Source organism: Gasterosteus aculeatus, chromosome 9 (assembly GCF_964276395.1).
Source record: "Gasterosteus aculeatus chromosome 9, fGasAcu3.hap1.1, whole genome shotgun sequence".
In the NCBI taxonomy this organism is placed as follows: domain Eukaryota; kingdom Metazoa; phylum Chordata; class Actinopteri; order Perciformes; family Gasterosteidae; genus Gasterosteus; species Gasterosteus aculeatus.
Window position 1 is genome coordinate 344504 of NC_135696.1, and position 27201 is coordinate 371704.

The 27201-nt window shown below is 47.0% G+C and overlaps 5 protein-coding genes across 7 annotated transcripts; 2 read left to right on the forward strand and 3 right to left on the reverse strand.

Moving 5' to 3' along the window:
- Positions 1-874: 874 nt before the first annotated feature.
- On the reverse strand, positions 875-6365 carry LOC120825259 (recombining binding protein suppressor of hairless). The gene is made up of 11 exons (XM_078080597.1): positions 6089-6365; positions 5438-5470; positions 5228-5323; positions 4980-5145; positions 4715-4889; positions 4480-4617; positions 4249-4361; positions 4014-4154; positions 2812-2967; positions 2596-2699; positions 875-2519 (listed from the first exon to the last, which is right to left on the reverse strand). The coding sequence occupies exons 1-11, from the start codon at positions 6106-6108 to the stop codon at positions 2177-2179; spliced, it is 1485 nt and encodes a 494-aa protein (XP_077936723.1). The 5' UTR covers positions 6109-6365; the 3' UTR covers positions 875-2176.
- Positions 6366-6668: 303 nt separating this feature from the next.
- Positions 6669-13915, reverse strand: hgsnat (heparan-alpha-glucosaminide N-acetyltransferase). 2 transcript variants are annotated; one of them, XM_040186788.2, is made up of 18 exons: positions 13651-13915; positions 12759-12874; positions 12530-12657; positions 11298-11416; positions 11125-11194; positions 10924-10993; positions 10532-10635; positions 10165-10241; positions 10009-10039; positions 9765-9925; positions 9519-9634; positions 9309-9430; positions 8691-8817; positions 8492-8578; positions 8332-8409; positions 8132-8202; positions 7854-7966; positions 6669-7681 (listed from the first exon to the last, which is right to left on the reverse strand). In XM_040186788.2, the coding sequence occupies exons 1-18, from the start codon at positions 13814-13816 to the stop codon at positions 7500-7502; spliced, it is 1938 nt and encodes a 645-aa protein (XP_040042722.2). In that variant the 5' UTR covers positions 13817-13915; the 3' UTR covers positions 6669-7499. The 2 variants fall into 2 exon arrangements, with proteins under 2 accessions (XP_040042722.2, XP_077936722.1); XM_078080596.1 differs by lacking the exon at positions 13651-13915 and adding an exon at positions 13087-13641.
- An 889-nt stretch (positions 13916-14804) lies between these two features.
- Positions 14805-17232, forward strand: LOC120825268 (dynactin subunit 6). Its single transcript, XM_040186803.2, has 7 exons — positions 14805-15010; positions 15253-15317; positions 15487-15592; positions 15701-15786; positions 15891-15938; positions 16044-16186; positions 16931-17232. Exons 1-7 carry the CDS (start codon positions 14982-14984, stop codon positions 17021-17023), a joined length of 570 nt encoding a protein of 189 aa, XP_040042737.1. The 5' UTR covers positions 14805-14981; the 3' UTR covers positions 17024-17232.
- A 192-nt stretch (positions 17233-17424) lies between these two features.
- gtf2e2 (general transcription factor IIE, polypeptide 2, beta) lies at positions 17425-26694 on the reverse strand. Of its 2 annotated transcripts, none has more exons than XM_040186801.2 (8): positions 26399-26694; positions 25617-25775; positions 19744-19826; positions 19150-19257; positions 18736-18918; positions 18565-18658; positions 18135-18250; positions 17425-18029 (listed from the first exon to the last, which is right to left on the reverse strand). In XM_040186801.2, the coding sequence occupies exons 2-8, from the start codon at positions 25768-25770 to the stop codon at positions 17910-17912; spliced, it is 858 nt and encodes a 285-aa protein (XP_040042735.2). In that variant the 5' UTR covers positions 25771-25775; positions 26399-26694; the 3' UTR covers positions 17425-17909. The 2 variants fall into 2 exon arrangements, with proteins under 2 accessions (XP_040042735.2, XP_040042736.2); XM_040186802.2 differs by having other exon boundaries at positions 25617-25771; positions 26399-26632.
- Positions 20378-23253, forward strand: smim18 (small integral membrane protein 18). The gene is made up of 2 exons (XM_040186804.2): positions 20378-20667; positions 22224-23253. The coding sequence occupies exon 2, from the start codon at positions 22229-22231 to the stop codon at positions 22550-22552; it is 324 nt and encodes a 107-aa protein (XP_040042738.1). The 5' UTR covers positions 20378-20667; positions 22224-22228; the 3' UTR covers positions 22553-23253.
- Positions 26695-27201: the final 507 nt, after the last annotated feature.

Genomic DNA, 27201 nt, shown 5'->3' on the forward strand with positions numbered 1-27201 from the left:
GACAGAGTGTAATATATATATATATATATATATATATATATATATTTATTATGTGATGTCACGAGAGGCGCCGCCGCTCTCTCCGGGGTAGTTCAAATAGTGCGAGGACACCGGGTTCAAAAATGTAAACAAAGGTTTTAATTTCCGTCCTTCAGGTTCAACAGAAAACAGTCAAAACAGGGGGTAACTCAGGCTTCGGTCAACCTTCGCCGGTAAAACTTAACTAAATGGAAATCCACTTCTTTAAGGAGAAAACACCGTCCTCCCGGTCTCTCCTGCCTCCGAGAATCCTTATGTCTTGGTCTGCTCTTCTCAGCTCGTCTCCCCCCTCAACGGTGTGTCTTCCACCTTTAAGAAGGCCTCCCGGTCGTCACACCCTGATGGCTCTCAGGTGTGAGGGGAATGCTCTGAGCTTCGGGGCACCAGCAGATGGAGCCATAGTAGTTACAGCCATCGCCGGTGAACGTATCTCCCTTCCAAGACCCAGCCTCTCGTGACATCACAATATATATATAGCGAAATTATAAATAGTAAGTAAATAGCTGCCTTTTTGCACAAAATTGTAGCCACAAAACGTTGTGTATCGCATTTCAGCAGTGTAGAGATCGCCACCGAGCTAAAAGCTCAAATGCAGCTAATGGTCGTGCAAAATCTAACCTGTTACTGTGAGTGTGCAGCGACACGGAACGCTCGGGTCAATGTGAACAGCAACTGTACACCATCACTCAATAATGTCCCCCCCGTGACTCACTATCAACCAATCAGAACGCTGGATTTCATCTACCCGTATTATAAACATGTATAAATATGTGTGTATATACAGAGCGTGATTACACAGAAAAGTCCTGACAGAATGCAACCAAATGCTTCAGAGTGATGTTTAGCTTCAGCTTGTTTTTATTCAACACATTCCAAAGTAGGATCGCTTTATACATACTTAATACAGCAGTATGGAAATATGCGATTTCATCATGGGATGGGATGGGGGGGAAGAATGTGAGAGTGAAGACACGGATATCTATTAATGACGCACAACAATTCTCCAAGAAACAGCCGGTCCGAGGAGGCGCGGTGAGGTCGGCGGTCGGCGTTCAGTTCATCGCCGGCCACTTTAGGAACGCCGAGTTCAAACGGAATCCCCTCCTCGTCCCGTAAGGCACAACCGCCGTTTTACATGCGTTCTATTGCACTCGGAGTGCGTATTTGACGTGAAAAGCCTTCCCCCCTCTATCGTAATGGGACTATAAGGCACAATAAACAGCAGAACTCGTCCGTCCCATTAGATTCATGTGGGGACGCTTGTCTTCGGGCCGTAGTTCCCTCACAATACTGCTCACGACATGAGAGTTATGACTAAAATGCATTTATTTGTCCCTCCATCGATAATAGCGCTACAGGGAAGATGAACATTAGGTGCTGCTGAATTTGGGGTGAACCGTCCCTTTAAGTGCCCTCCATGATGGCTGCGCCATGTGCACAAAAGGAAATCTCGCCCACGATTTACACAAACTTAGTGCTGTCAGTTTTTTCTTCTTCTAAGCTTCACCGCTGTGGTAAGAGGCACCGATTAGACTTGAGTTTAAGCACTCAGGTACAAAAACGGCACAGTGATTAGAAAACATCGGCCTTGGTCTCCCAGAACACACACAATGTAATCTTTGATATAAAAGGTGGGCGTTACGTTTTTCTGTGGGTTTCATCGGTTTAACCCGCTGACCTAGAAGATTGAAACTAACACAAATTCTATTTGGTAACAAAAGTGAACTCACTATGCAGTGTCATACCGAAAAGAAGAAGGAAAAATATTCAATATGTACCTCGGCACAAGCTTATAAAATATAATATGAATAAAATAAAAAATAAAGATATTCCTTGGTCCGTAAAAACTATGTTACTCTTATAACATTTCCCTTGCACACGACAGAACATGATCTCACAGATAACAAACAAAAACAAGATGCCTCTTGTTCACATCAGTTAGACGGCAGATTAGTGAACATCGACGATCACGGTCCCCCGAGTGCACCCTGGTGACAAGTCCAAAACAAACCAGGCGAGGGAGCCAAAGAGTCTTCAGCTGCTCCCAAGTTTCCTCTCCTCCCCGGATCCCGACGGAGAGCGTCCGGCTCCGCCTCCGTCCCTCTCGGGTCCACGAGCCCCTTTGGCTCTCGAGTCACTAGGACAGCAGCGACATGGTCGAGGCCCCCGACGACACGCCCGAGTCGCTGCCGCTGTACGCCCCGTGGCCGTCCCCGAGCCCGCCCAGCGAGGACGACGGGGAGGACGAGGACGCCGGCGAGGACGAGGAGGCGCTGCGCGTCCGCAGGATGGCTCCCGTAGCGCTGCAGTGGGGCCGCGGCCCCGGCTCGGGGGTGTAGGTGAAGGTGAGGGCGGTGGCGTAGATAACTCCGTCGTTGCGCACTAGCGTCACGGGGACCTGGACCGGCTGCCTCACCCAGCGCCAGCCCTCCCTGAAGGCCGAGATGTCCGGCACCACGCACAGGACGCTCTCGCCGCATCTGAGGGGGGGGACGGACGGATGAGGACGGGGTTTGACGCTTGGTTACACACACACACACAGATGTAGATGCTCACCTGTACATGGTGTCGGCCTCCACGTCTCCGAACCACACCCTCAGCTTCGGGGTGAAGTTCTGCCCGGTCAGCTCCAACATCGCCACGTCTCCTCCACCGTTTAGCTTCGGACACACAAAGAAAAAAATGTCCCGACTAGTTGAGGAAAAACTAAAAACAGGAAGTAGTCGGTAACCATGTAAAAGACGCCTAACGGGCATATTTGCCGTTGGGTACCTGCAGACTTTCCACCACAGGGACCGGTGTGACCGGCGTGGGGACGGGGCCCATCCCCTCATAGAAGGTGTACTCGGCCTTGTCAGTGCTGATGATGGTCCAGGACGCCCCGTCGTTGACCATCTCCTTGTTAGCCTCTTTGGAGCACTGTGTGGCCTGGAGACAAACAACAGTAAGGGAGGAAAAGTCACAAACCACCTGGACCACGAGAGGCGGAGCTTATCCAAACGCTCAGACGAGAGGCGGTGCTTGTGATTGGCAGGTCTCTGCCATGTTCATTTGCGTTCCGGAAGTTGGGTGTGATTTACAAACTGAATCTTGTCTCAGTTTATAAGAGTTTAATATGTCACATGACGAATTAAGCATTTGGTTGTATTTTGCTTCACGCTCTCGTGTCATGCAAAGAACCTGTGATGATTACCAACTTGAACCAAACTTCAAAACGGTAAACTACAAAAAGTACCAATTACTAAGCTACATTTTTAAATAGTTAGTCTGATTTTCGACATGTCACAGAATGTGTTCAATAAGAATTAAAAAGTGGGAGGAGCTCTTCCATCCGCGAGTGGATGACATCTTCATTTACAATGTTAGGTGACTCGAGAACAGAGCACTGGTTCTGGTTTGGATCGGTCCCAACTCTCCCGGTCGAATGTCAGTACAAAAGATCAAACTGCAGGTACGAGCGTGTGTGTAAACTAAAAGGAACTAAAAATCCTGAGGGGCCTTCTGACAAAAATCCAACAAACCTTGAGTCAAAAAATTCATTTCATAAACCGCTGTTATTGAGCTCTTTTTAAGCAACAACAAGCAGCAGCTAAAACCAAATTACATTTGAAGGTACATTTTGGCAAAGCGCTTTGAATTTACTGCAGCACTGATTCGTGCCGCTGGAAGGCTTCGTCTCCACGACAACAGCCCTCGAGTTTGATGCGTGTTGGATTCAGTGCTGCCGGCAACAGAAAGACAAACTCGATCCCTCGAGAGCATCCATCCATTAACATGCAGCAGCTGACCACCAACCGGTGCATGTTTCTAAGTAAATTTATATAATCTAAACCATATGCTGTTTTTGTTAATGCAAAATTGGTAAACATGGAACTGATTCAGGAAGCAGAATTCAAACTGCTCCAAAATAAACCAGAATACTTCAACCTACTTCAAGTGTGTGTGTGTGTGTGTGAGATTAATCGATTGCACACCTGGAACTGGATGATCCTCTCCTGCGAGAGACAGAGGTACATTCTGTCTGTGTCTTTCAGGTAGAAGGCGCACTTGTGGAGCTGGGACACGGGGTCATCTGCGTCCATCGACGCCGTCTGCTTGTCCACTTTGCGAATGACCTGAGGGGACGAGAAACAAGTAACGTACACGCGTGCGGAACGCAAACAACCCCACAGCGTGCACTTAAAAAGCACAGCGTGCGTGCGTGCGTACCAGCCGGGGCAGCGCCATGCCGGTGACGGAGCAGACCAACTTGACCGTCTGGCCGTAGTGGATGTATCCGTCTCTCACGGCGAACTCCTCCCCTTCGGACTCCTCGTCGTCCACTGAAGACAAAACGACAGGCGGCGGATTTACGCGTCTGCAGCTTCCCCGTCTCTCAGATCGGTGCAGAGACATTAGGAGTAATAATAATAATAGAACCAAACGCAGCTGGAGACCTACACAGGTGAATGTAGAAAGCCCCCCACTGTTGGGAGCTGGCGAGAAAGTTCCCCCCCTCCACGTGGAGATACCTGGTGCTGACCGTCTGGGAACGCAGGCGGTTGAACAGCGCCACCTTAGTGCCCGACGCTATGCACACTGAGGGGACGAGAGGGAGACAAACAGGAGAGACCAGTGTCAGCTGTGTGGTGAAACCGCGTCTGCCTTTTTTGGGGGGGGGGGGGGCTCTACTCACAGTCGGCATTCTTCAGGGACTGCTTCTTCTTGGAGGGCTTGGAGATGACCTTGATCCTCTTGCTGAGGAAGAAGCCGATGTTGGCGCTGTTACCGTACAGCATCTTCACCGACAGCATGAAGTGCTTCCTCTTGTCCGAGTCGCTGATGTACAGCGTCTTGGCCGTGCAGAAGTGCTGAAAATAAATACAAATTCTGCTTAGGCATTTCCGCTTCTTTCTTTTTTCAAACCGGAGAGCACGGCGCCGTCACCGAAGCCGACCCACCTTCCCCTCCAGGTGGAGTTGCTGCATCTCCTGCTCGCTGTTGCCGATCCCGATGAAGGCACACGGCTGGGCCTCCTGCTCCGTACAGCCGTCTTTCTCCATGCTCTCCAGCTTCTTCTTCCAGCCGCTGCCCATCAGGTACACGCAGGGTGGAGGGCAGAAAAACCTGAATCAACACAAGCGGGCATTAAAAAAACCCCAAAACAACACACAAACAAACGGTGCACTTGGGATCGTCCCACACGGACCTCTTCTCATTGCCGTACGACTTCTGTGCAACTTTTGCGTGCAGTATGAGCACCGTTTGGTCGTCTTTGTCCTTCAAGTAATTCCTCATAGCCTCCCTGAAATGAGGGGAAAAGAACACACGCTATACACAACATGTACACAACATGTTCACAAGAGCGGTTTGCACTTTCAATGTGTTGGGGGGGTCTGCACGGTGTGCCTCTCTTTACCTCGTCAAACGCTGAGGTCGCTCACCAAACTTCCTGCACAAACAGAAGAAAAGAAAATCCATCAGGGTTGTTTACATGTGGCGGAGACAACAACAACAAAGCTTGACAGAAAGTGGGGCGAGCAGCAGGTGAGTGACCCCTGAGGGTCGCCTAGAGGGGCTCCCACTCCCCCAAAAGGGGTAACTCCACGAACTACTTTTTTTTTTTTTTTAAAGGGTCACATGAACCGTGCAGATGTGCGCGGAGGAGGACGCTGGACCCCGCCGGGGCGAGATGACGTGCCCGCGGGGGTCCCGGTGCACGGTGGCAATGTGGCACCGAGCGGAGCCGCGCGTTAGTCCGCGGGGAGCTCATCGCTCCGGACGGGCGCACAGCCAGCGAGAAACACGCGGCAAACGCGCTACTCGAGGCGGGGGGGGGGGCGGGCCGAGTGCCGGAGGCCGACAAAGTTTCCGAGGTTCCGCGTCGTGCGACAACTCAACAAGTGGCAGAGAAAGCGGGCGCTGGGTCGGACCCGCCGCGTCGACCCCGCAAACGTGCGCGTCCGCGGCGGCCTCCGAACGCCGTGAAACGCCGCCAGGAAAGGCGCCGCGGACCGGCGCGGCGGAGAGCACTTCGGATGTGTTTACGCCGGGAATTTTCAGCACTTACCCCGTAACAACGGGCGCCATCTTCCAAATAACTGCCCCCCCTCCCCTTCACCACCCCCCAGGAAAAAAGAAAAAAAAAGTCCAACAATCGCGAGATCCCCCCCCCCCGCCCCGAAGACCCCCAACCAGCGGCACAACAGAAGCAAACTGGAAGGAAGAGCGGGGGGGACCGAAGGGGGAGGTGTGACGGGGCAAAGGGGTGAGAAGAGGGAGGGAGGGAGGGAGGGGCGACGGGCAGACGCCAAAACAACAGGCGTGGGAAAGTTACAAACTCGCGCGAGGGCGTAAAAACTCTCACAATAGACACGAATGGAGAAAGTCCGATTGTCTCGCGAGACCAGGAGGCGCGCTCACAGCCCGCTTCTGCCCCCCCCCCCCGCGCTGAAACCCGATTCCCACGGCTCATTGAGCGATGAAGAAACTACACCTGCCCCACGCCGGAGAGCTGGAAACACCACATGGAGATAAACGGTGTCATGCTAACTGCACGTATGTGTTGTTCACATGACCTCATGTGACTGGAAATCATTGTTCGCTGCAGAGAAAACTAATTAGAACAACATTAAACAGGGAAACGGGAATAACGTCTTGGATGTATTTACATTTTATTACATAAACTGATTCTCAAATGGCGTAGTATAAAACAAACAATGTATAAAAGTTTGGCTAAATTAATTTCATCAATTTAGATGAAAGATTATTCCAAATATTCCAATATATATATATATATAATTATACACACCTGAAAAGATGAGAAATGAGGCATATGATATGAATATATATGAATGATGATATATTGCAGCGGACAGCTAGACCTTTCATATTTTAAAACCTTTCCATCTGGTTTCCTCTTGTTTAAATATCACCCCCATCTCCCGCAGTGCAGTGGAAATAACGAGACATCCCAATGACTTACTGGTGGCCTTTTCTCTCGGGGGCGACTCATTTCAGGTCACTTTCAAAACAACAACAAAATTATAATAAAAAAACACTTGCGCTTTTTAGAGTAAAGTGACAGCACTTAAGACGACAGCTGGGATTCTCCTAAAAGGGAAGTCAACGAACCAGCACGGGACGGCCTGCTGCTTCTGCTGAGCTACTATAACACAATTAAATGGTTGATTAACAATGTCAGTGTTCTCAAATCCCTATTTGCGTTCTTCCCGAGTGAGTCGAGACGTTTCGTATCTGAAGATCTTTGAAAGAAAAAGAAAAAAAAAAAAATTCAATAAATGAAAAGAAGTGCTGTGTGACAGAAGTAACCTCCATACTTTCAGTGGCAGAACCACCGTAGATTTGACAAAAATGAATCAATGTCCAGTTTCCCGCTTTCCAAATGTTTCAGATATTAAGTCCATTCCGGTCGTGAACATTTCTCACTTGCCCCCCCCTTGGTTCCACCACTTTTCTTCTTAAATCTTCCAGAAGATCTTCTTCCTGTAGAGCACGTAGGAGATGAGGATCCAACAGGATGTGGCCACGAGGTTCTGGGCCAGGTGCTCGCCGTGTGATTGGCTGTTGGCCATCCGCCACCGGAAGGGGAAGTAGTCCTTGAACACTTCGTGGCCCACGTACACGAGGATGGAGTTCATACCTGGGGGGGGGGGGCAAAGAGTGGATTTAAAGACGAGGCGCGTTTACCTACAGACGAAGAATTAATAATCCTACAAGTAGTAATACTTGAACTAAATCTCCACAAATGCTTGATGGAATTGGTTGAAAGTAATAAGACCGGCCGGGTGGGTGCCAGTCTACACTCGGCTCACCAGGGTAGTAGAAGGGGGCTCCGGACCACCAGCCCTTCACGTCCACCGCGTAGTAGACCAGCACCAGCAGCACGTAGGCGAAGCAGGCCAGCGTGGTCACATAGGACAGAGACCTGCAGTTCAAAAGGGAACGTGTCTAACATATCGCCCCAAAACTGTTCATCAAGAAGATCATCAATATCATGAAGAAACAAACAAGTCAGACGACACAATCCACAAAATGGAATTGGCCGAATGTTCAAACCTCCCGTCCGAAAGGGCTCGACGGTGAACCTTACCAGAGGTTTTTGTTGACGGGAATCAAGCCGCGGTCTGTGGAGCATTTGGTCAGAATGGTTGATATGACTCCCTGTGTGTCACATTAGACATCATCAGTCACACAGGAGAGCAAAAATCCCTCAGAAAAAAATAAATGACTTTATATCATTAGAAAGGGTTTACTGTAGAAGCAGAAGGCGTGTTAAGACCATGTGCTTACCAGTAGGAGACCCCATGTGAGAAATCTTGACATTATACTTTTGTGGAAATCTCTGTAGTGTAAGATTATTTTTCCTGCCTGGGGACAAAAAGAAAAAGAAAGGCAATTACCTTTATACCTTGTTCTGGATTTTGAGACCAAAAAAATGGAGAGGAAATACCTGCAGTCCAAGAAAAGCCATGAGGATGGAGTTGATGCTGCCAAGAACGCCTTCTGGATCGTAGGGCACACGAGTTGCATAAATCACCTTTTTAAACGGGAAATGAAATGTTAAATACACGCAAGCGATCACCAGTATAAAGTACACGCCTGGATCTCTACCCTCGGTATGTTTGCGCGTTATCCAGTTGATTACTAACCCGCGACGAAGGCGTCTGGTAGACGTGGCTCTCTCCGAGCAGCCATCGGTCGATGAGAGCGGCTGCCCCCCCGGTGCAGTTGGCGTACAGGCCCATGTCGCCGATCCCCCCTGGACCCAGATAGCCTCTGTTCACAGCCAGAGGGAGCCAGTGTCATCAATGTGGGACGACTGCTTTCTCATTTTTATTACATTACTTTGTTTCAAAAACCAAAATCCATTTTGTGTCTCTGTATACGAAGGAAATTGATTTAGCGTTCAGTTGTAAAAACACGTCAAACACGCTCAGGTCATTGAAATGATGTCTTGGTGGAACAATTACATTTAAGAAAAAGACATTCTAGACAATCCAAATTTCTTTGAATTGTCGATTACGTTTAGAGACAGTCATTTAACAGCTTAGTAGCTTACCAACATTTCCTATTCATTCTTTTATTTTATTTACCATTTGGCTGAAGCTCTGCAGCCACTGTGGCTCAGCAGTGTGACCAAACACGGGATTCAGTTTAGTTTGGAAACAGACTCAAAACTAACTAACTATTACTTTTAAGGGATCGTCTTTTCAACCGTTTAGTATATCACCTTTTATACAGACGCAAACCTGCCGTGTTCTACTCACGTTGGGCAACCTGGAACAGGAAGTAGGAAAGTGAGGCACAGCCAGACGGCTTCTAGGAGAAGCACACACAGCCAGGCCGGCCAATACAGCAAGATGTCAACGCCAGGGGACCACCAAGCCTCCTGGGGACCAGAGAGACCCCCTCAGTCGAACACCGGTTTAAATACACCGCAGGTACCACAAGAGAGCAGAGCCCCAGCGCTGACTGACCGCTGTAAGGATGTCAAGATGGCCTCTTGCCACCAACAGATCCAGGCAGGCCACAGCCAAGTAAGACCAGGCCAGTCGCTGCAGCACACCGGGGATCCTCAGGTTGTCCCAAGATACTGGGGGGACGAAGGAGGCAGCAACCAACGAGAAAGAAAAAGAAAAAATGTTATCAAACCACGTGGCGTGATCAATCGTGTGGATGGTTTTGCCGTAGGACCCTCAGCGGGGCGGCGCTCTTGGACGCACGCGGCCCCTGGCAGTAGTTTGGGTTGACGACGAAGACGCCGATGACGAAGAGCTGCATGCTCCTCCACGCCACTTTCCCCAGCAGCGAGCGGCGGGAGGAGCCCGCGCGGAGCAGGGAGTTGATGGACAGCGCGATGGACGTCCCCATTATGAACACAAACCTGGCGGAGGACAGGGCCGCTTCGCGTGAGGTCACGAGGACACGGCGAGGAAAAGAAACATAATAAATCGCACTGAAGCTTACCAAGGGAAGACGAGATCTGCAACAGTCAGGCCTGGGAGAAGACAACATCGGCTTTATTATCCTCTCCGATGCAAAGTTTTCTTACCAACGTAATTAGAATATGTGATTCTATGAGAAATATAAATAGACATAAAGGCAGAACCAGCTAGGTCTCACCATTCCAGCTCTCGTGTCTAAAGAACCAGTATCGCCCCCCTCCATAGTTCACAAACACCATGATGACCAAGGACAAACTAACAGCAAAGAGAGAAAAGGCATTGAGGTTATAGCGTAAACATAGATCAATATACACATACGTGTTCCAACAGATCATCACTGTTCAAATGTGCCAGAAGTGCAGCCACGTGGTTCACTCTGGGAGGACAACTACAACATCGAAACTGCGTCCATGTTAATACGATCAGGAAGGGCTCATCAATGAGTCACATGGTCTCCTCAAAGGAACATCACGAACAGATCAAGGCGAGTGGCCGTGCGGTTTGCGGTCTCTGGGGAAGCGGAGCAGCAGGGGAGACGGGCTCACCCTCTGAATGTGTCCAGAGAGCGCAGCCTCTTGCTGGGGCTGGGAGCTGGAGGGAGGATGTTGTCCGCAACGAGTGACACCGTCCTGCCAGGGGAGCCCAGCTCCTGGGGGATGAAAGTTACACATTGGATCGTGGTTAATCAGATTCCCATGATGATTTCATCAGTGTGAGGTCCTTTTTTTAGACACTAGATTCAATAGTGTTTTATTTTCAAAGAGTAACTGTTGATATAGTGTGAAGAGCCCATGAGAGCAGAGCGATACATGAGGAAACAAGAGCTTTTTAATGCAGCATTAAAGTGCCAGCCCAAATAAATAAATAAAAGATTTGGCAAGCAAAATCCGGTTCTATGAATTTGCACTTGGAAGAAATATCCTCTCCACACACTCACAGAGTTGATGAGCCTCTCTGTCTCCATGGAGCCGCTCATTCGGTACAGGAAACACTTCACGACGTCGAGCCTGGAGAGGAAGAGAATCAACCCGTTTTAGGAGCAAGTCTAGAACACACACAGAACCACAGCGCAAATACATCATAAACATCTGTGCTCGGCGGTGGCCTCAGAGAGTGAGAGAGAGATCTATCGTTTTACCCAAATATTTTGGTTCCGATGGCGGAGGACAGGGCCAGCCCAGCCAAGACAAGGAAAGCTACCAAGATCGCTGTTTGGGGCGGGGGAAAGAAAGAAGGAAATAATTGTTATCCAAAAGGGGCCACGGGGATGAATAAAGCATCACAACACAGGTGTGTGCATGTCATACGCACGTATGTAGCTGTTGACAGGTTCCGCGTCAGTCACTACAGAGCACTTGACCACTGAGGAGTTGTTGAGGTTTTTCACCCACAGAGAGTAGTTCCCCTGCTCCCCGAAGTGAAATGGAATCCTGAAATGGAAAATGATCCATAACATCAGGCAGCACACCAACCAAACTGACTATATATATATATATATATATATATAATATATATATATATATATATATATAATATATAATATATAATATATAATATATATATATAATATATATATATATATATATAATATATATATATATATATAATATATATATATATATATATATATTATATATATATATATATTATAGGGACAGATATATATATATATATATATATATCCCTATATATATATATATATATATATATATATATATATATATATATATATATATTATGCCATTACTCATTCTACAGTCCTTATATTTAATCAGACTAAATAATAATAAAAAACAAAAAAAGACTAGATCAGGGATTCCCAAAGTGTGGTGCGGGCACCCCTTGGGGTGCACAAGAGGAAACGTAATGGTGGTCAAATGGAGTAATAATTCATATTAAATATATTTTTTTTTCAAATCAAGATGGTTTTTACAAAAAATAGAGACATGACTTGTAAAACTACCTTTTGTAAGATTACAATTTTAAATTAAATACACTTCAGCTTATCCTTTTACATTAGCTAACGTTTAGCTAACATTAGCCTAGTTTCTGCTGCTAACATAACTTTTGGCTTGGCTGAAATCAGGAAACGGTCAGGTGGACATCTGAAGACATCCATCCCGAGAGAGGAGAGGGACAGAGAGAGACGGAGGAATCCGATGCGATAGAAACGGAGGGTTAATACTCACGTTTCTTGCTCGCTAACGTTTCATTTTTAAATAATTTAGCCGCCATCTATAGTTAATTGTAAATGGAATATGATGCAATCTGCCTGTGTGTGTGTGTGTGCTCCTGATGAGTTTATTGAAACTTTTTTGCAGTGTTATTTATGTAGTTTTTTTGTTTGTCCTGATTCAGAATGATTATGATACAATGTTGCAGTTGCCCCTTTGTTCGGTCTGTGTTCACTGCAACATTCAATAGCGGACTAGATATAGTAAACAAACACCACCCATTAGCAAACTGTTCTGTCATTGGTCCAATATTAATGCCGCTATAAATAGACTTTTTCCTTTTAAGTGTGCCTGTGTTCTTGGACTCACGTGCAGCTCTCCGTGGTGCTGTTCATCTGTAGTGTCATTTCATGGCGTGTGCTCACAACGAAGCTGGCAGAACTGGGCCGGCCAGGACCGGGCCCTGCAGGTAGCACCCCCAGCTGCTGATACAAACACTGGCACACAGGAACACAATCAGAACACCTTCCTCATCTGACCCAAGTCGTGTAGCTACAGAATAAACCTCAGGGAAATATTTGTGTGTGTGTGCTTCTACCTGGTAGCATCGCTCTGACACCCAGGACACCACCACCTCCGTGTCCAGCTCATTGTTGACGGTCAGAATGGCCTCATCCATCTTCAGGGTTATGTGCTTGTGATGAGAGAGGCCAGCTGGGGAGAGAAATAGCAGCATGAGGTACATCTTCCCCCCAGACACACACACACACACACAGAGCAGATCCTACAGCATCGAGTGTAGCCAGCCACACCAAGCCACCGTCCTTCTGATCATTGACCTTACGAACCGAGTCCGATCGCAGCACGTTTGCTTAGAACCAAGGGCACATGCGTAAAACAATCCTCAGGACTCCATGTTGACCTACATGTCGTGGAGCCAGAGTCTGACCTCGGCCCGGCGGTTCACTCCTTATGGACGAGAAGCCCGTGGCTTCGCAGGGCGCTGTGTTAGCTGGGGAGGTCACGTCAGATGCACGGAGGAAAATAAACGTCTCAACCGCGAGCTACAGCCGGTCAGCTAACGTCGCCGCCCGGGAACAGGAGAGCATGTGAGAGGGCTGAAGTTCTGGCTGCACAAGCCCCGGTGGTCACATGCTGCAGTAATCCACGAACTACCCCCAGGAAGGAAAGTTCAAACGCCTGGAGCTCATTCCTGGACGGACGACTGCTCACTTTGGGTCGACGCTGCAGTTAGCTGCGAGCTAACCGGCTTTATGAATAAATATACTTATCTATCGTGGCAAAGCTTCACTTGGCACCGAGGTCATTTAAGCGCATAGTTGGCTAACTTTGTGTTAAAGTAATGTAACAGTGTGCTGGGCATTGACTTAGGTTAAACAGGTTGGGTTAATGAACTAGCTAGCTATAGCTAACCTAGCTACAAGGCACTACGCTGCTTTACTTCTCTATATAGAACGTAAGTTACTTACAGGCGGATATCTGCGCCGTCAGCGGCACCACGCAGACGGCCACGACCAAAGCCAGGGCGGCGAGGGGGGAGGCGCGTGGTCCTGGCTGTGTCATCTCTTTCTGGGTCGCCTGGTTCAAGCCTGAAGATGTGTCTTCTGAGCTCTTCCTCGGGCTCCCCTTTGCCATAACAGATGCATCGTCCGAGCCTTCCGTGTTTTGACATTGTAGTGCGAGCGACGAGGGTCAAAGTACATCGCAAACGCTAACGGCGGGTCACCTGTGGCTCTACGGGCCCAATCCCACCACCAGCAACCCGTAGACGAGTGCACACGACCAAGTGTGTGTGGTTTATGATGTAGTAAAAGCGGTTTAATAATACACACTGTGTTGCTGTGATAAATCGGGCCTCAGTTAATTCTGCCGGGTGTAAGTGGATGCTTTATTAAGTTAATGTGATCCAGTTGTATGTCCAGAAAGGTTAAGGAAATGAACTGTTTAAATCCAATATTTAAATCAGCTGCACTGGATGATCCAGTATGTGGCAGCCACACTTTTATTTTTTTAAACAAAATAACAAAATAACTTTTATTTACTTTTATTTACCAGACCTAAATATAATTGAACAACAAAACAGCAGTAAAACAATGGTGAAACACTAGTAGGACACTTTTAAGACACTCGTAAAACATCGCCATCTCTCCGTGACTTTCTGCTGCGTCACTTCCACCCTCATCACAGGCTCTCAGTCCCACCACTGATTTATTGATTGACATAATATCTAGAAAGCGGCATTTCTCAGATTTCAAAATCCGATTGTGCAAATAGTTAAAGGAGTCGAGGTAATTTGAATCCTCCATGTCACTTTCCATCGCAGCGAAAGGCTTCGGATAAAGAGGGTTAAAAGACAGACAGTCCGTCTGTTAAAAGACAGAGGGTCCGTCCTCTGCTTCCTTCTATAAGGCCCTACCCTTTCTGTAAGAAGTTAATGTCGTTGTGTTTTCCTATTTGCTGTTGTGTTTTCCTATTTGTCGTTGTGTTTTTCTATTTGTCGTTGTGTTTTCCTATTTGCTGTTGTGTTTTTCTATTTGTCGTTGTGTTTTCCTATTTTCTGTTGTGTTTTGCACTTCAGGGCCACCTTACTTAACTAGTTCCCATCTGCGTTTTAACATGTCCGGATCATTGTGTACATTCTATTGATGTTTCGTCAAGTGAGATCATCATATTAACCAGATATCATTATGTGGAGCAATCTAGTTAGTGAGTGAACTGACGCATGCGCATAGCGTTGTGACAGCTAGGACGCTAAATCGATAACCGAGTGAATCCATCGTGCCTCCACTCATCCGTCACCATGGCTGATAAACCAAATCCTCAGAAAAGGTAAAACAACGTTAGCCTACTGATGACTTATAACGGTAAAGCGTAAAGCCAAAGGCCAACACATAAAGTGACTGAATAGCCACAATGAAGAACGTTAACTACGTAACGTTACCTTGTTTGGACAGTTAGCAAATTGGCTAGCTATCAGTGTTAGCTAACCAATCCACCCTCAACTAACGTTAGTTAACGTAGTTTCCTCTCATATCCTCGGTCACTGTTTTACCTTTTTTTCTTTTTTACAGTGTCAAAATAGCAGCGGGAGCCGTAGTTTGTGTTGAAAGCGAGATTAGAGGCGATGTCACGATAGGTAAGACGTTTCATTGGGTCACTTCGAAGTCACCGGGGATGACTTGACAAACCTTACAATTCTAGTCGGGAAATGGATGAAACCAAACTAATTCAGCGGGTTTAAACATTACGGTTACTTAATCTAAGTAATGATTATCTTATTTGTGTTAATGGTTGTGTTTCTTCAGGCCCAAGGACTGTAGTCCACCCAAAGGCCCGCATCATCGCAGAGGCAGGACCCATCGTGATTGGAGAAGGCAATCTGATCGAGGAACAAGCTCTGATCATTAACGGGTAATTCACGATGACAATAAGGCTAAAACAGTTACAGCGTGGGTCGTCTTTGTCATCTCCTGTCACTCCCGCATCATGATAATAACAAACCTGTTTGTTCTGCCTCAGTTACCCAGAAAACATCACACCAGAGTCCGAGGTGGAACCAAAGACGATGACCATCGGGATGAACAACGTGTTTGAAGTCGGCTGTGGTATCCTTTGTCGTGCCTGACCAGGGTTATTCCACAAGTCAAATCATTTCATATTCTAACCATTACTTATGTATTTAAAGAATTCCTTAACTGACAAATTACAGTATCACAAGCTCTGAAAATCGGCGACAACAATGTGATTGAATCCAAAGGTAGGATGTTTGAGTGCTTGTTTTCTTCTAGTGTGTGTGTTTCTTTTGTGCTCTAGTAAAATCAATCGACTCACCTTTAGAATGTGCCCTCTTTTTGTCGTCTAGCCGACGTTGGTAGGAATGTGATCCTCACAAGTGGCTGTATCATCGGAGCCTTTTGCCAGGTCAACACGTGTGAGGTCATACCGGAGAACACGGTCATCTACGGCTCTGGATGTATGAGACGGGTGCAGACGGAGAGGCCGCAGGTACCGGAGACCATTGAGTGTTAAAATATGTGTTTTCTTTTGCTGAGACTGTCGAGAGGTGATGATTTATCTCTTTGGTAAGCGGAGGCGCCTGAGGTGGGGTTTGTAGTAGATGTAAATAGCGCACCTGTCCTGCTAAGTTAAACAAACAAATCAGTTGACCTAGAGGTTTGTAGTGTGTCATTGTACATCCCTCTCTAAATGATTGAAGGACCACCGCAGTTCATCCGATCGACTGCACACTCGGCGAGTGTCTCCTCCAGGACCAGAGGAAGTGCAGCGCCGAGCATGAAGTAGTTTGGCTGAGCAGTTGCCGGTTCTGAATGGGCCCCACTGAAGTGTTTATTGGATCACAGATCCAGTGGTACTAGCCCGTAAAGCACTTTGTCTGAGATCTCAAACATGAATACATATTTTAAAGTATTTCAACCTTGGTTCTTACGATAGAGCCATGTGTAAAATGCATAGTGAATGTTTTTATTGCGTATTAAGGTATTTACACTGCACGTTCTGCTCATGTAAGGAAGAACCGTGAGACTCTGGACGACGTTACAGTATTACAGCTTATTTACAATAGCTATTTGTTATTCTTCCCCCATAACATACTCAACCTTATCATCAGGAAAAGACAATTACGTCCCGGTATTTCATATCGAATGTGGTTTTACTATTTACAATTTATAAATAAGAGTTAATGTTCGAGTTTGTGAGAAACGCCACTCATGTTTGTTGTGGCCTTCGCAGCCCCAGACTCTTCAGCTCGACTTTCTGATGAAGATTTTGCCGAACTACCACCATCTGAAGAAGACTGTCAAAGCCAGCCACAACGCCAGCTAGAAGTGAACCCAATGCTTTTCAAATTGACTCTGTAAATGGCGAGTAAACCCGTGTTTAAATAGGTTATTATCAAATGAAGTGCAAATGTATATAATATGTACCTAGCTTGTATCTTTCTGAGACATATTTTCTACTTTAACCACAAAGCATTTCATCTTCATGCGCCTCTTTCTATGAGTGATTCATTGAATAAACTCAAACGTTGCTGGCTGCATGTTTATGGCCATTGTGGTTACTGTTACATTTCATCATAAGCTTGTAAAGAGTGCAGCTAGAATATTGCATATTTATAGTTAGTATTTCAAGTGTATCAACAGTACACTAAGTGAGAATATTTTGTATAAACACTTATATTTGCATATTGAAATGTAAAACTGATATACGCTGATCAGGCAAAGACGTATCTTGTAACACTGTCATTTATTAAAATAAGTTCAAAAACAGTTGTAATATAACACCTACGCTGCAAAGTGAAAGGAATTGAAAGTCCACAAGAAGTGGGCTGGTTCCTGCTGGATGAGATGCGCTGCACAACCCGAGCGACACACGTCTGCTGCGGCGGCCATTAAAGCGAGGGGAGGCTTCCACCACATGACTGCAGCCCGTCAAAATAAAAGCTTCCACACAAATCCTTGCATTAAACTGAATTAAATGAAGAAACCTGGGGTTGCAGTTGTGGCGGCTTGCCTTCTGTAAGGATGGTGGGTTTGGTTAAATGGTTTCTGTGCTCCTCTCCTCCAATTGTCACAATAAACAAAATAAAAAAGGTTTGCACAACACTTTCTGTAAAGAGTGCAGAGAAAGGAAAACAGACGGCCATGAAAATCTCCTGCGAGCTGTTGCATGGTCGGGGGCTCCGCCTCTTCTCTGGGGGGGAAAAGGAGCCTCACTTCTTTGCAGGAACGCCTTCCGAATAGTCCTCCAGGACGCCGGCCAGATGGTTGTTGTGGGTCTTGAAGTGCCTCTTCCTCTGCCCGCCTTTGTTCTTCCGCTTCTGGACCGGCAGCTGCACAGGGAGCACAGAAAACCAATTTTTAACAGTGAACTAAAGCAGGTTAAGTAGATGTGGAGTTTGAGAGGAAATCAAGCAGGTGGACCAGCGGACACCGACCACTTTCTTTGGTCCGGTTTCTTGCATGGAGGAGATGCCTTGTTTCTTCAGGTACTCGTCGATCTTCTCTTCGTCAATGGAATCCACTGGAACACTCCTCCATAGTTTCTGGAACTCTACAATTAAAAGACAAATTGTAAATCCAAAAAAAATGAATATGAGAGTAAGCTTAGAAAAAAAAATTGAATTATTTTTTATACAAACGACCAAACCAAAAAAAAACATCTGACCAGCAGTTTGAACAAACATTGAATTGGCAAAAATATTGATGTCCCAATGATATAGTGAAATCTTTTGTACGTTAGAGGCTGGTTTGACGTTTCATCTTTTAATAACAATTTAAACCATCAATCATCCAAACCTCCAGCAGACAAATGTTATACATACAGAAAGACACACAGAGAGAGACGGAGACAGAAATGATGCTCACCTTCGTCCACCTTGAACTGGCAATGCTTGTCGTTGTAGAAGAGGATCTTCCTCTTATCTGGTTTTGTCACAAAGATGATTTGATCGCCCAAAGCCTGCAAACACTCGACAGCTCATATTTCTGCCGATATGTCCTCACCGATATGTCCTCACTGCTTCAGGGCCCACTGACCTTGATGGCCTTGGCTGAATTGGGCAGCCCCTCCTCCACGTCGTCCAGCAGCACCCCCCCCAGGCCCAGCTGGTCGTGCTTGTCCAGCAGCCTCAGTAAGGCCTTCTTGTCCTTCAGGTTGTACTTGGGCTTGAATCCGTACGTCCCGTCGCGCACGTCGATTTTGGGATTGTTGACCAGGGCCTGACATAGTGGGAAAGGGGAAGAAGGAGAGATCACATTTAAGTCACTAGTTCAAGTCACTGTGGGGGAGCTTCCACCTGCTTTGAATAGGGATCGTTTGGTTTGTTACGATGCTTTCATCCGTTTCCGCATCGCGCTGAAGCAACCAGGTCAATTGTGGGAGGATAAACACCTAAAGCGGTCTCGTTTTCAACGTTGGGCGTGTGAATACTCGAGAGACTGGACGCACACCTCAGTCATGAGCCAATGCTTTTGTTTCATGCCGATGTCGAGAAGTTTGGTCTCGTCTAGAATCTCCTCCAGGGTCAGGCAGTGCGTGTCGCCATTCTGATGCCTCGTCTGAGAGCAGAGGGAGAAGCACACAGATTTACATAAAGTACACACACAACAAGTAGCAATGAGGATGTACTCTGCATTGCTTATTAAGCTGCGCGCGGAACAGATGGCAAAACAAATGCACACAGTAAAAGGAAAATCTGTCAAGTCCAGTGTGAGAGTTTGTGCGACGGGTCCTGGCTCCCTCTCTGCGGCGTCACAGCGTGATAAACAAGCTGTTAGCCACCAAGAGGAAGACCGCAGACCAAATGTTACTCGGCGAGCTCAACTGACTCACTCGAGTCACAGCGGACAACAAGGTCGAGCTGGTCAGGAGATTTGATGAGATGACAACAAGCGGAAGAACAGTTCACAATCTAGGCTGATGAAATAGCATTACACGCCAGAGAGGAACACGTGTAGTTTTTATTCAGGGGTGAACTGTCCTTTTAATAGAATCCTCACCGGATTGCTGGAGATTGTTGCTCCTCTCAAAGAGCGATGGCTTACCTTCATGTAATTGACTATCTTGGCGAGGCAGCCAAACTTGTACCCAGAGCTCGTCTTGATGTTGAAGCTGCCATTACTAGACTCTGTGGAGGAAGAGAGAAAGAAAAAGGTTCAGGCTAAATATTTAAATGTCACACATTATTGGCAAAAAAGGCAGAAACTAGCAGACTGTGGACTAAAGAAAATCACCAAACAAATGCAATGAAAAGGCTCCAACCAACAATACGGTGCACTCAAACCAAGTGGTTCCTACTGAAAAAGGATTAAAGTGGATTTGACAAAAAAAGCTTGTTTTCAGTGTTCATGAACCTGAATTAACATTCGTTCTTTTAACAACCAATCATATCCATGGTACAGAGAAAAATGACACTGTTGTAACTTAGAAGTAACTCATTGCCTTTGGGATTTTTTCATGTAGATTTTTCATCTAGTGAAAAGCAGAGCGTATATAATCAGCCGTATCCTTTATTGTACTAAATTAAATACTGCAGTAGTACATGAGAGCTGCAGCCAGCCCCCCCACCCCCCAAGACTGATGGAGAAATGGCCTTGGCAAATAATAAATCGCTTCATCGTATGTGGGCGGGACCTTCTGCCGCCGCGGGCCGCGCCGGTGGGCGGGGCGTGGTGCATTGTGACAGGCCGGCGGACGAATGGTGCAGGGGCAGGGCGACACGGAGAGGCCAATGGCCGGAAGACCGAGGCGGCACTGGGACGCGAGGAGCGGGGGGGTTGGGGCGGGTGCACGGAGGGCGACTGGAAGTGCGTTCGTGCGCGAGCTTGCGTGCGCGCAAGGCAGACGGCGCCGAGGAGGAAAAGCGGGTCGAGGAGTGAGCGCGCAGGAGCGGAGCGAGGCGGAGCAGCCGAGACGGGAGAGCCGCATCTGTTGACTTGCATCTTCTGGAGACCGAGGCGGACACACCGGTGAGTGGGCATGTTTTCTTCTTCTACTCCTCTTCAGTCAGTGTGAATAGCGTGGCTCAGCGTGTAGCTGTGATGATGGAGTCCTGTGGTGTGTAATCCACCGTCTATCGCGCGTTCGTTATGCAGCAAAAGTCAACTCCTTTCTGCATTACTTTGTCTTTAATGCCGTTACAATAACACTGCTGAGAGCTTTCGGTGGCCCCTGTAATATTTAGGCCCGGGATTGGGCGGGCAAGCAATGGATTAAATAAACATGGATTTGTGTCTGCACGCTTCCCAGACGTCTCTGTGCACGTGTGTGGGAAGCTGCATCCTGGTTGTGGATGGAGATGCAGACCGCAGCTCTCCAGACAAAATCAATGAGCTGTGATGAGGCAGCCGGGGGCATAAGAGAGTCAGGTGTGTGTTTTAGTGAGAGGCGGCCACTGTGCGAAACCAGAGAGCAACATAGGATCCCGCAAAACCTTAAGGGCCTGGCCGAGGTGGGGCTCATTTTTTATTGAGGGAGGGGGGGATAACAGATGCTGTAGACTAGAGAGCCAATCTGTCATTGTGAGTGTGACGGAAGAAAAGAGCAGAGACCACGTGGGAGACGGTGGGGGCAATACCAGCCGAGACGAATCAGTAAAAAGAGGTTGTTGTCATGGCGATGAGTTGAAGCGAGGTTGCTGTTATGAGCCGGTGAGAGGATCAGCGGGTGCACTTCAGTCTGCGGCCGTGAACCGATCCATCCTTTTCCAGCCTTCCCCTGGAGCCTGCTTTGAAACCACTACGTCACCGTTCAGGTATTTTGGCAGCTTCTCACAAGTGAAGCCACGACAAAAAAATGAAATAAAAAAATGCAATATGAATAAATTAAGTGAGCTCACAGCATGAAGCGACACACTAATGCTCCCTTAACTGATTTATGTGGTTCACTCAAGTGTTATCTGGGTCAGCTTCCTTGGTCCCAGCATGTGATGGATGATGCGATAGAGAAAATGTCTGCTTGCTTGCTTTTATGTGAATATGCGTGTATAGAGCATGCATGTGCATGTGTGTGTGTGTGAGGGCAGAGAACCAGGTTCCCTGAAGTCGTTTAAATTGTTGACTTGTAAGAGGACAGCCGAAGAAAGAAAACAATCTGACAGTGAGGTTACTGCAGAGCACCTTCCAACATCATCACTACGCTTCCTTTTAGCGTGGCAAACCACGGAGCGTAAAAGCAGCATTCCCCCGAGCAGCCGTCCTCTTCTTCCAGGCTTTCAAGTCTATTTTGGTTCCGAGCAGATGGCCTCGGCGGGGTTCGTGCTCTTTTGCAATACAAACGTTTTGCTCAGATAACACGTCGTCTTTTCATTCCACCCCCAGCATTTCTACATGTTATCCGTGTAGAAGTGAAAATAAAATTCCGCCGCCAGATCTGCAGGAAGGCGTTCTTCTATAACTTTGATTGCTTAACTCGTCCTCTCACCATGAGTACTTATAAGTATTTTATAACTTCTGCTCCCTGCTGCTGCCACCGGAAAAAAACCCAACCAGAACCAAACAACCCGTCTGTTTCTCTCTCTGACCAGGAACCATGGCCAACAGCACCGGCGCCATACACCCGAGTAACCTCCCGTGGCACCCGGACGCCGCGCTCGTCCCCCGGGTCGCCCTGCAGGTCCAGGAGGTCTACCCCTTCCACGACGGCTGGAACGTGGCCTGCTTCGTCATCCTGCTGCTCTTCATCCTCACCGTGGTGTCTCTGGCCGCGCTGGCTGTGCTCTACGAGCTGCTGGACTGCGGGTGCTGCGCCAAAGGGAAAACACACCACGAGCTGCAGGAGGAGGCGCCGGGCGGCTGCAGCCAGCTCATGACCAGCATGTGCAAGGAGCCGGATTCCCGCACAGAGGTGGTGTAGGGGGAAGTGGGGAGGGGGGTGGGGGGGGTGGAAGAGGAACGCCACAGCGCGGACCCCGGATGCCCTGAGGAAAAGGACTTTGGATAAAAGTGAACAAATGGTTCAGTTGTGGTAAAGAGTTCAGAGGGTGAGGAGGTCACAGAACTATGTAACAGAAAAGAAAGGGGCATCAGTTGGCCTCTAATTCGGGGAGAGTCTTAATCAGCCGTTTTATTTTGGTCAGGAAGGAATCTTTAGACATCTACACTCACTGCCACGCGGACCCTGAAAGCCACACTTTTTACACCAGAAACAGAGGATTCATGTAAAAATAGGGTGGCGTGTTCGTATGACCTGATATCTGCTGAGAGAAGAGTGTTCTTGTACTATGACATGCGAGTCCTGTGTGTGCTGATCCACTGATCCGGCTGCTAATGCGCTTCTGAGGAATATGGCAAATTATTGTTTATGGTTAGAAAAAGCGCTGCGTAAGTGAAAGACATCCCAGTTTCCCACCGGGACAAAACTAAAGATCAAGCGCACTTTGATCAAATCCCGCGGTTCTGTTCTCTGGTTAATTGTACACCACTGTTGTCAACACGTTTAGCTTTGCAAAATTAGCTCATAACACTTGGTTGCTGCACAGTGATGTAAATTCATCATGCCGTCTTGAGCATAATGTATGATTCTAAAAAGGCCTAATAAATTGCCACTGAAATATGTACCAGCCTTTTCTTTCGTCAGGCGACTGATGTGCTCCACGAGAGCAGGGCCGGGTAAGCGGAGTGCTACGCCCGTTGGGGGGGTGGGGGGGGGGCAGACGACACAGCGAGAGGCTGGCTGGTCAGCTGGCTCCCCATCTTGTCCGTTAAAGCTGCTGCGGGGCTCCTTGGCCGGTGTAGCACAAAAGCTCGACGGTATTAGCAAAGCTAACTAGCCAGCTGCTAAAAGAGTAACATGTTACCAGCTCAATGCTTTAGCCATTCAGCGTAAACAAGCCCCATGCCATCACCGGATGAATGGTTTTTCCATCTCCTTTCCTTATACCAGTGTAGCATGAGGGGATGGGAACCTTGCCCATGTTCCCATGCTACCCTGGTTACAGAAATGGGCCCAACAGAGGGTTGGTGGCTAGCACTGAAAGACAAATCTTTAGAAGCCTAAAACTATCCAGCAGAAAAGTATTGACGAAGCGTTTGAGAAAACGTTGCTACTCGTTTAATGAACAATCCACACCGCTTTCTATTGGGGTCTCCGGGGCGACGAATCACAGTTTGAAATCCTGAATGTGCACGAATACCGACTGAAAAGGGCAAGATGACATCGTTGATGTTTAGCTTCAGCTCATCACGCTGAGGCGATTCAGGTTTGTCTCCAGCTTACAGAAATTGTAGTGGCAAGTGATGGAAATGAAGACCACGTGTTTGCTCTGCGATCCCCCGGTGATTCCTCACAATCCCGTCGGTGCTTTTGCATCCGCTTCAGAGCTGGACGCTCCGCCAAAAGACCCGTTGTTTAAGGTTCACGGCCAATCAAACCAACAATTGTTTGATTCTTTTCGTCTTTATTTTTCTGTCACATGGTACAACAGCTATATGCTCTTGTGCCTAATGCTGTTCTGTGTTGCACCTGCAGCAACCATGACGTCAATCCATGGAGACAAACAAGGAGCGCCAATCAAACATAAATGCTTTTCAATATATGTGACATATCTGTAGTTCCTGCACGAGCATAAATCTAAATGATTACTATTCCCCAAATTCCAATGAACTAATATATACACTTCTGGCTCTTACAGAGGGGACACTAATTAAACTGTAAACTTTTAAAATATTGTTCTTTTGAAGTTAAAAACTTCAAAGCTGTAGTTTGAAGCCATGGGTTTTTTATTTATTTATATTTTCAGGTCTTGTTTAAACGGTTAATAAATTGTTCAATTCGAAGAAAAGAATTTGCCTTGGCATTAAAAAAAAACCCTTTAAATTTCATCAATAAAAAAAAATAAATAAATAAAAAAGTCGCCGTTCAGGCACCGTTTAAAGCACTGGTATCTGAGAAAAACACTCCCCATCCCTCTCTATGACATTGTTAATATTAAGAGTCACAGACTCATACTTGACATTTACCTAACAATTTCTGCATTTATTTACACATGTGGGTGTGTGTTGAACACAACAGTGACCAGACTGCAGCTTTTCAGAATTCACGCTTAAGTCTTGAATGTACCTTTGGCCTTTAGCAACCTGGGCATGTCAAAGGATGTCTAATTGATTCATTTAATTCCACTAAACACCAACTATTCCTCAATTCCTCATCTTCTTTTTTAATGCACTGTTTTGTGTATCTAGAGACCTGTGGTATCTTTACGTACTGTATTCATAGTACGGCAGCAGGTACTGTGTTTACTCGGTTTGGTCTCTTGATGGCACTGCGGTCTCACTGTTGACTGAATAAAAAACAGACACAGTGGTGAAAAGGAAGGCTGTCTCATGACATCAGCCCTGGAGATGGAGGGCTACCATACTCAGACGATACGAGCGCCAAACAGGACAACGGTAAAGAAGCTGCCAGAGCAACGGCCCATAGGGAGTCGAGGACAGACGAGGGAACCTCAAAGAGCTACCTCAACTGCACCATCCTGGAAAACAGGCCTTAAGCTGATGGATGTCTGAAGCCGAAGAAACAGAACCACTCCAGCTGAGGAATTCTCACAAATTCATGAAATTCAGCCCAATTTGGAAAGGTTTCAATACTGTCTGCATACAAAACTGCAATCGTCCAACAAGAGTAAAAGATCCATCAATGTATTGAAACTGTGGTCTGCTTATCAAGAGTTTCAGAAAGATGAAATACAAGTTATTTTGGTCAAAAGCAAAACGCAGGGGCTTATTTTTTCAGCTTGCTGTTGAAGTGACGTTGGTTAAAGTTGGCCATTAAATTGGTCCCTCTCTGTGGATACTTACTGCACGGCGATGGGCACCACAATTACACGTCAGCTTCCATCCCTACACAACGCACTTACACCACTGGGAAGAGACCGCTAGCTGTAACAAACACATTAGGGAAGCAGGCCTTCTTCACTCACCAGCGCCGTGTTTGGTCCCGGAGGAGCCCTCCTTGTCAACTTTGGGCTTCTTCCGCTTGTGCGAGTCGGAGGCGGCCTGTCTCTTCTCTACGGCCGGATTGGACAGAGCTCTTTTCTTGAACTGCTCCCTCTCCCTCAGTAGAGCTGGATCCATCCTGGCTGACAGGACACATTGAACATGTCAAAAATACACTAATGGCGTTTAAAAAGGGGGGGCGGATAAATAAAGCCAGTATGAAGAAGTATCTTCATTGAGGCAGACCTGCCTCAAAGAATGATGGACGTATGACGTAACCAAGCAACAGATGGTTACTGGCCCCATTTGGTTTGAGACATACTTCCCTATATGTGAGGTCTAAAGCAATGAAGAAGGGAAAAGGTGCTCCTCATCAAGACAGAAACCACGGGCCACCAATAGGATATGATGTTTGCCCGTCTGGCTCACATGTTATAGCCGAGCCCCCCGTCCCTAAATGTAGCAATAGCTAAACAGCTAGCTGTCAGCTAACGTCGACATCAGCTGTTCTTTCGGTCTTTGCCGTGTAACAATACGTTAATTGAGGTTAACCAGCTAAACGTTGGACGCCATTGTCTGAAGTTAGCCCGGCGTTGTTGCTTCTACTGAGGCAGCGTTAGCTCGCTGTCCCGGAGAGCGTAACGTTACCTAATTATATTCCCGAAACGTTGCTACCTTACTTTGGTAATGGAAATCACCGCAAGCCTTCCCGTAACGGTTAACGTCGGCTAGCGTTAGCTCGCTGTCCCGGAGAGCGTAACGTTACCTGAGTTGTTCCTGCTCGCTGAGAAAGTGACGGGTTAGTCCGGGAGGACTGTCTGATATCCCGGTATCCCAAAGGAAACTTCACCGATCAATTTCTTCCGTCAATGGTCATATAAATGAACATGAGCCTAACTAACTTCATACGCGAATCATCACTCGTCTCTCTCATGCTGCACTTCCGCTCCTTGTTCGATTTGTCGGACATCGACCGCAAATCCTTGGATGACGTCATCACGTATGATAATAATAGAATTTAACATTATCAGTCATCATCATGTTGTGCGAGTTACGTGATACTGTTAGGTCATAGTTACAAGAAACATAATTAATGATTTAGAACAAAGCATTTTTGAATTATGTATTAGAAAATAGATAATGAGACACACTTAACCTATTTAATTTGAATTGAATTAAACGGTAATGTTACCAGTGGAGCAAGAGAACGTTATCAAACTGATTTTATGAGCGCCTATGTGTGGTTTAGCATGCATCTTGTCCATGTGTCCGGGGGGGGGGGGGGGGGGGGGGGGGGACAAGCGAGGAGCGCCACACAGTGGTTCGTTTGTGCTACTCCATCACAGACCAACAGAGGGTCTCTTTCATCCCCGGCTACAAACAAAGATAAACTAAAAATAATTGGCAGATTTAAAGTGGAGGATGTTTAGTCCGGAGAAATGTTCTGCTTTGACTGTAACAAGTTGTCAGTGAACAGATAGACATAGTGTATCTCCAAGCTCAACATGAATGCCTTTATTTCAGTGCAGAGAGATGAGAGAAAAGAACACGTGACCGATACCGCCCGCT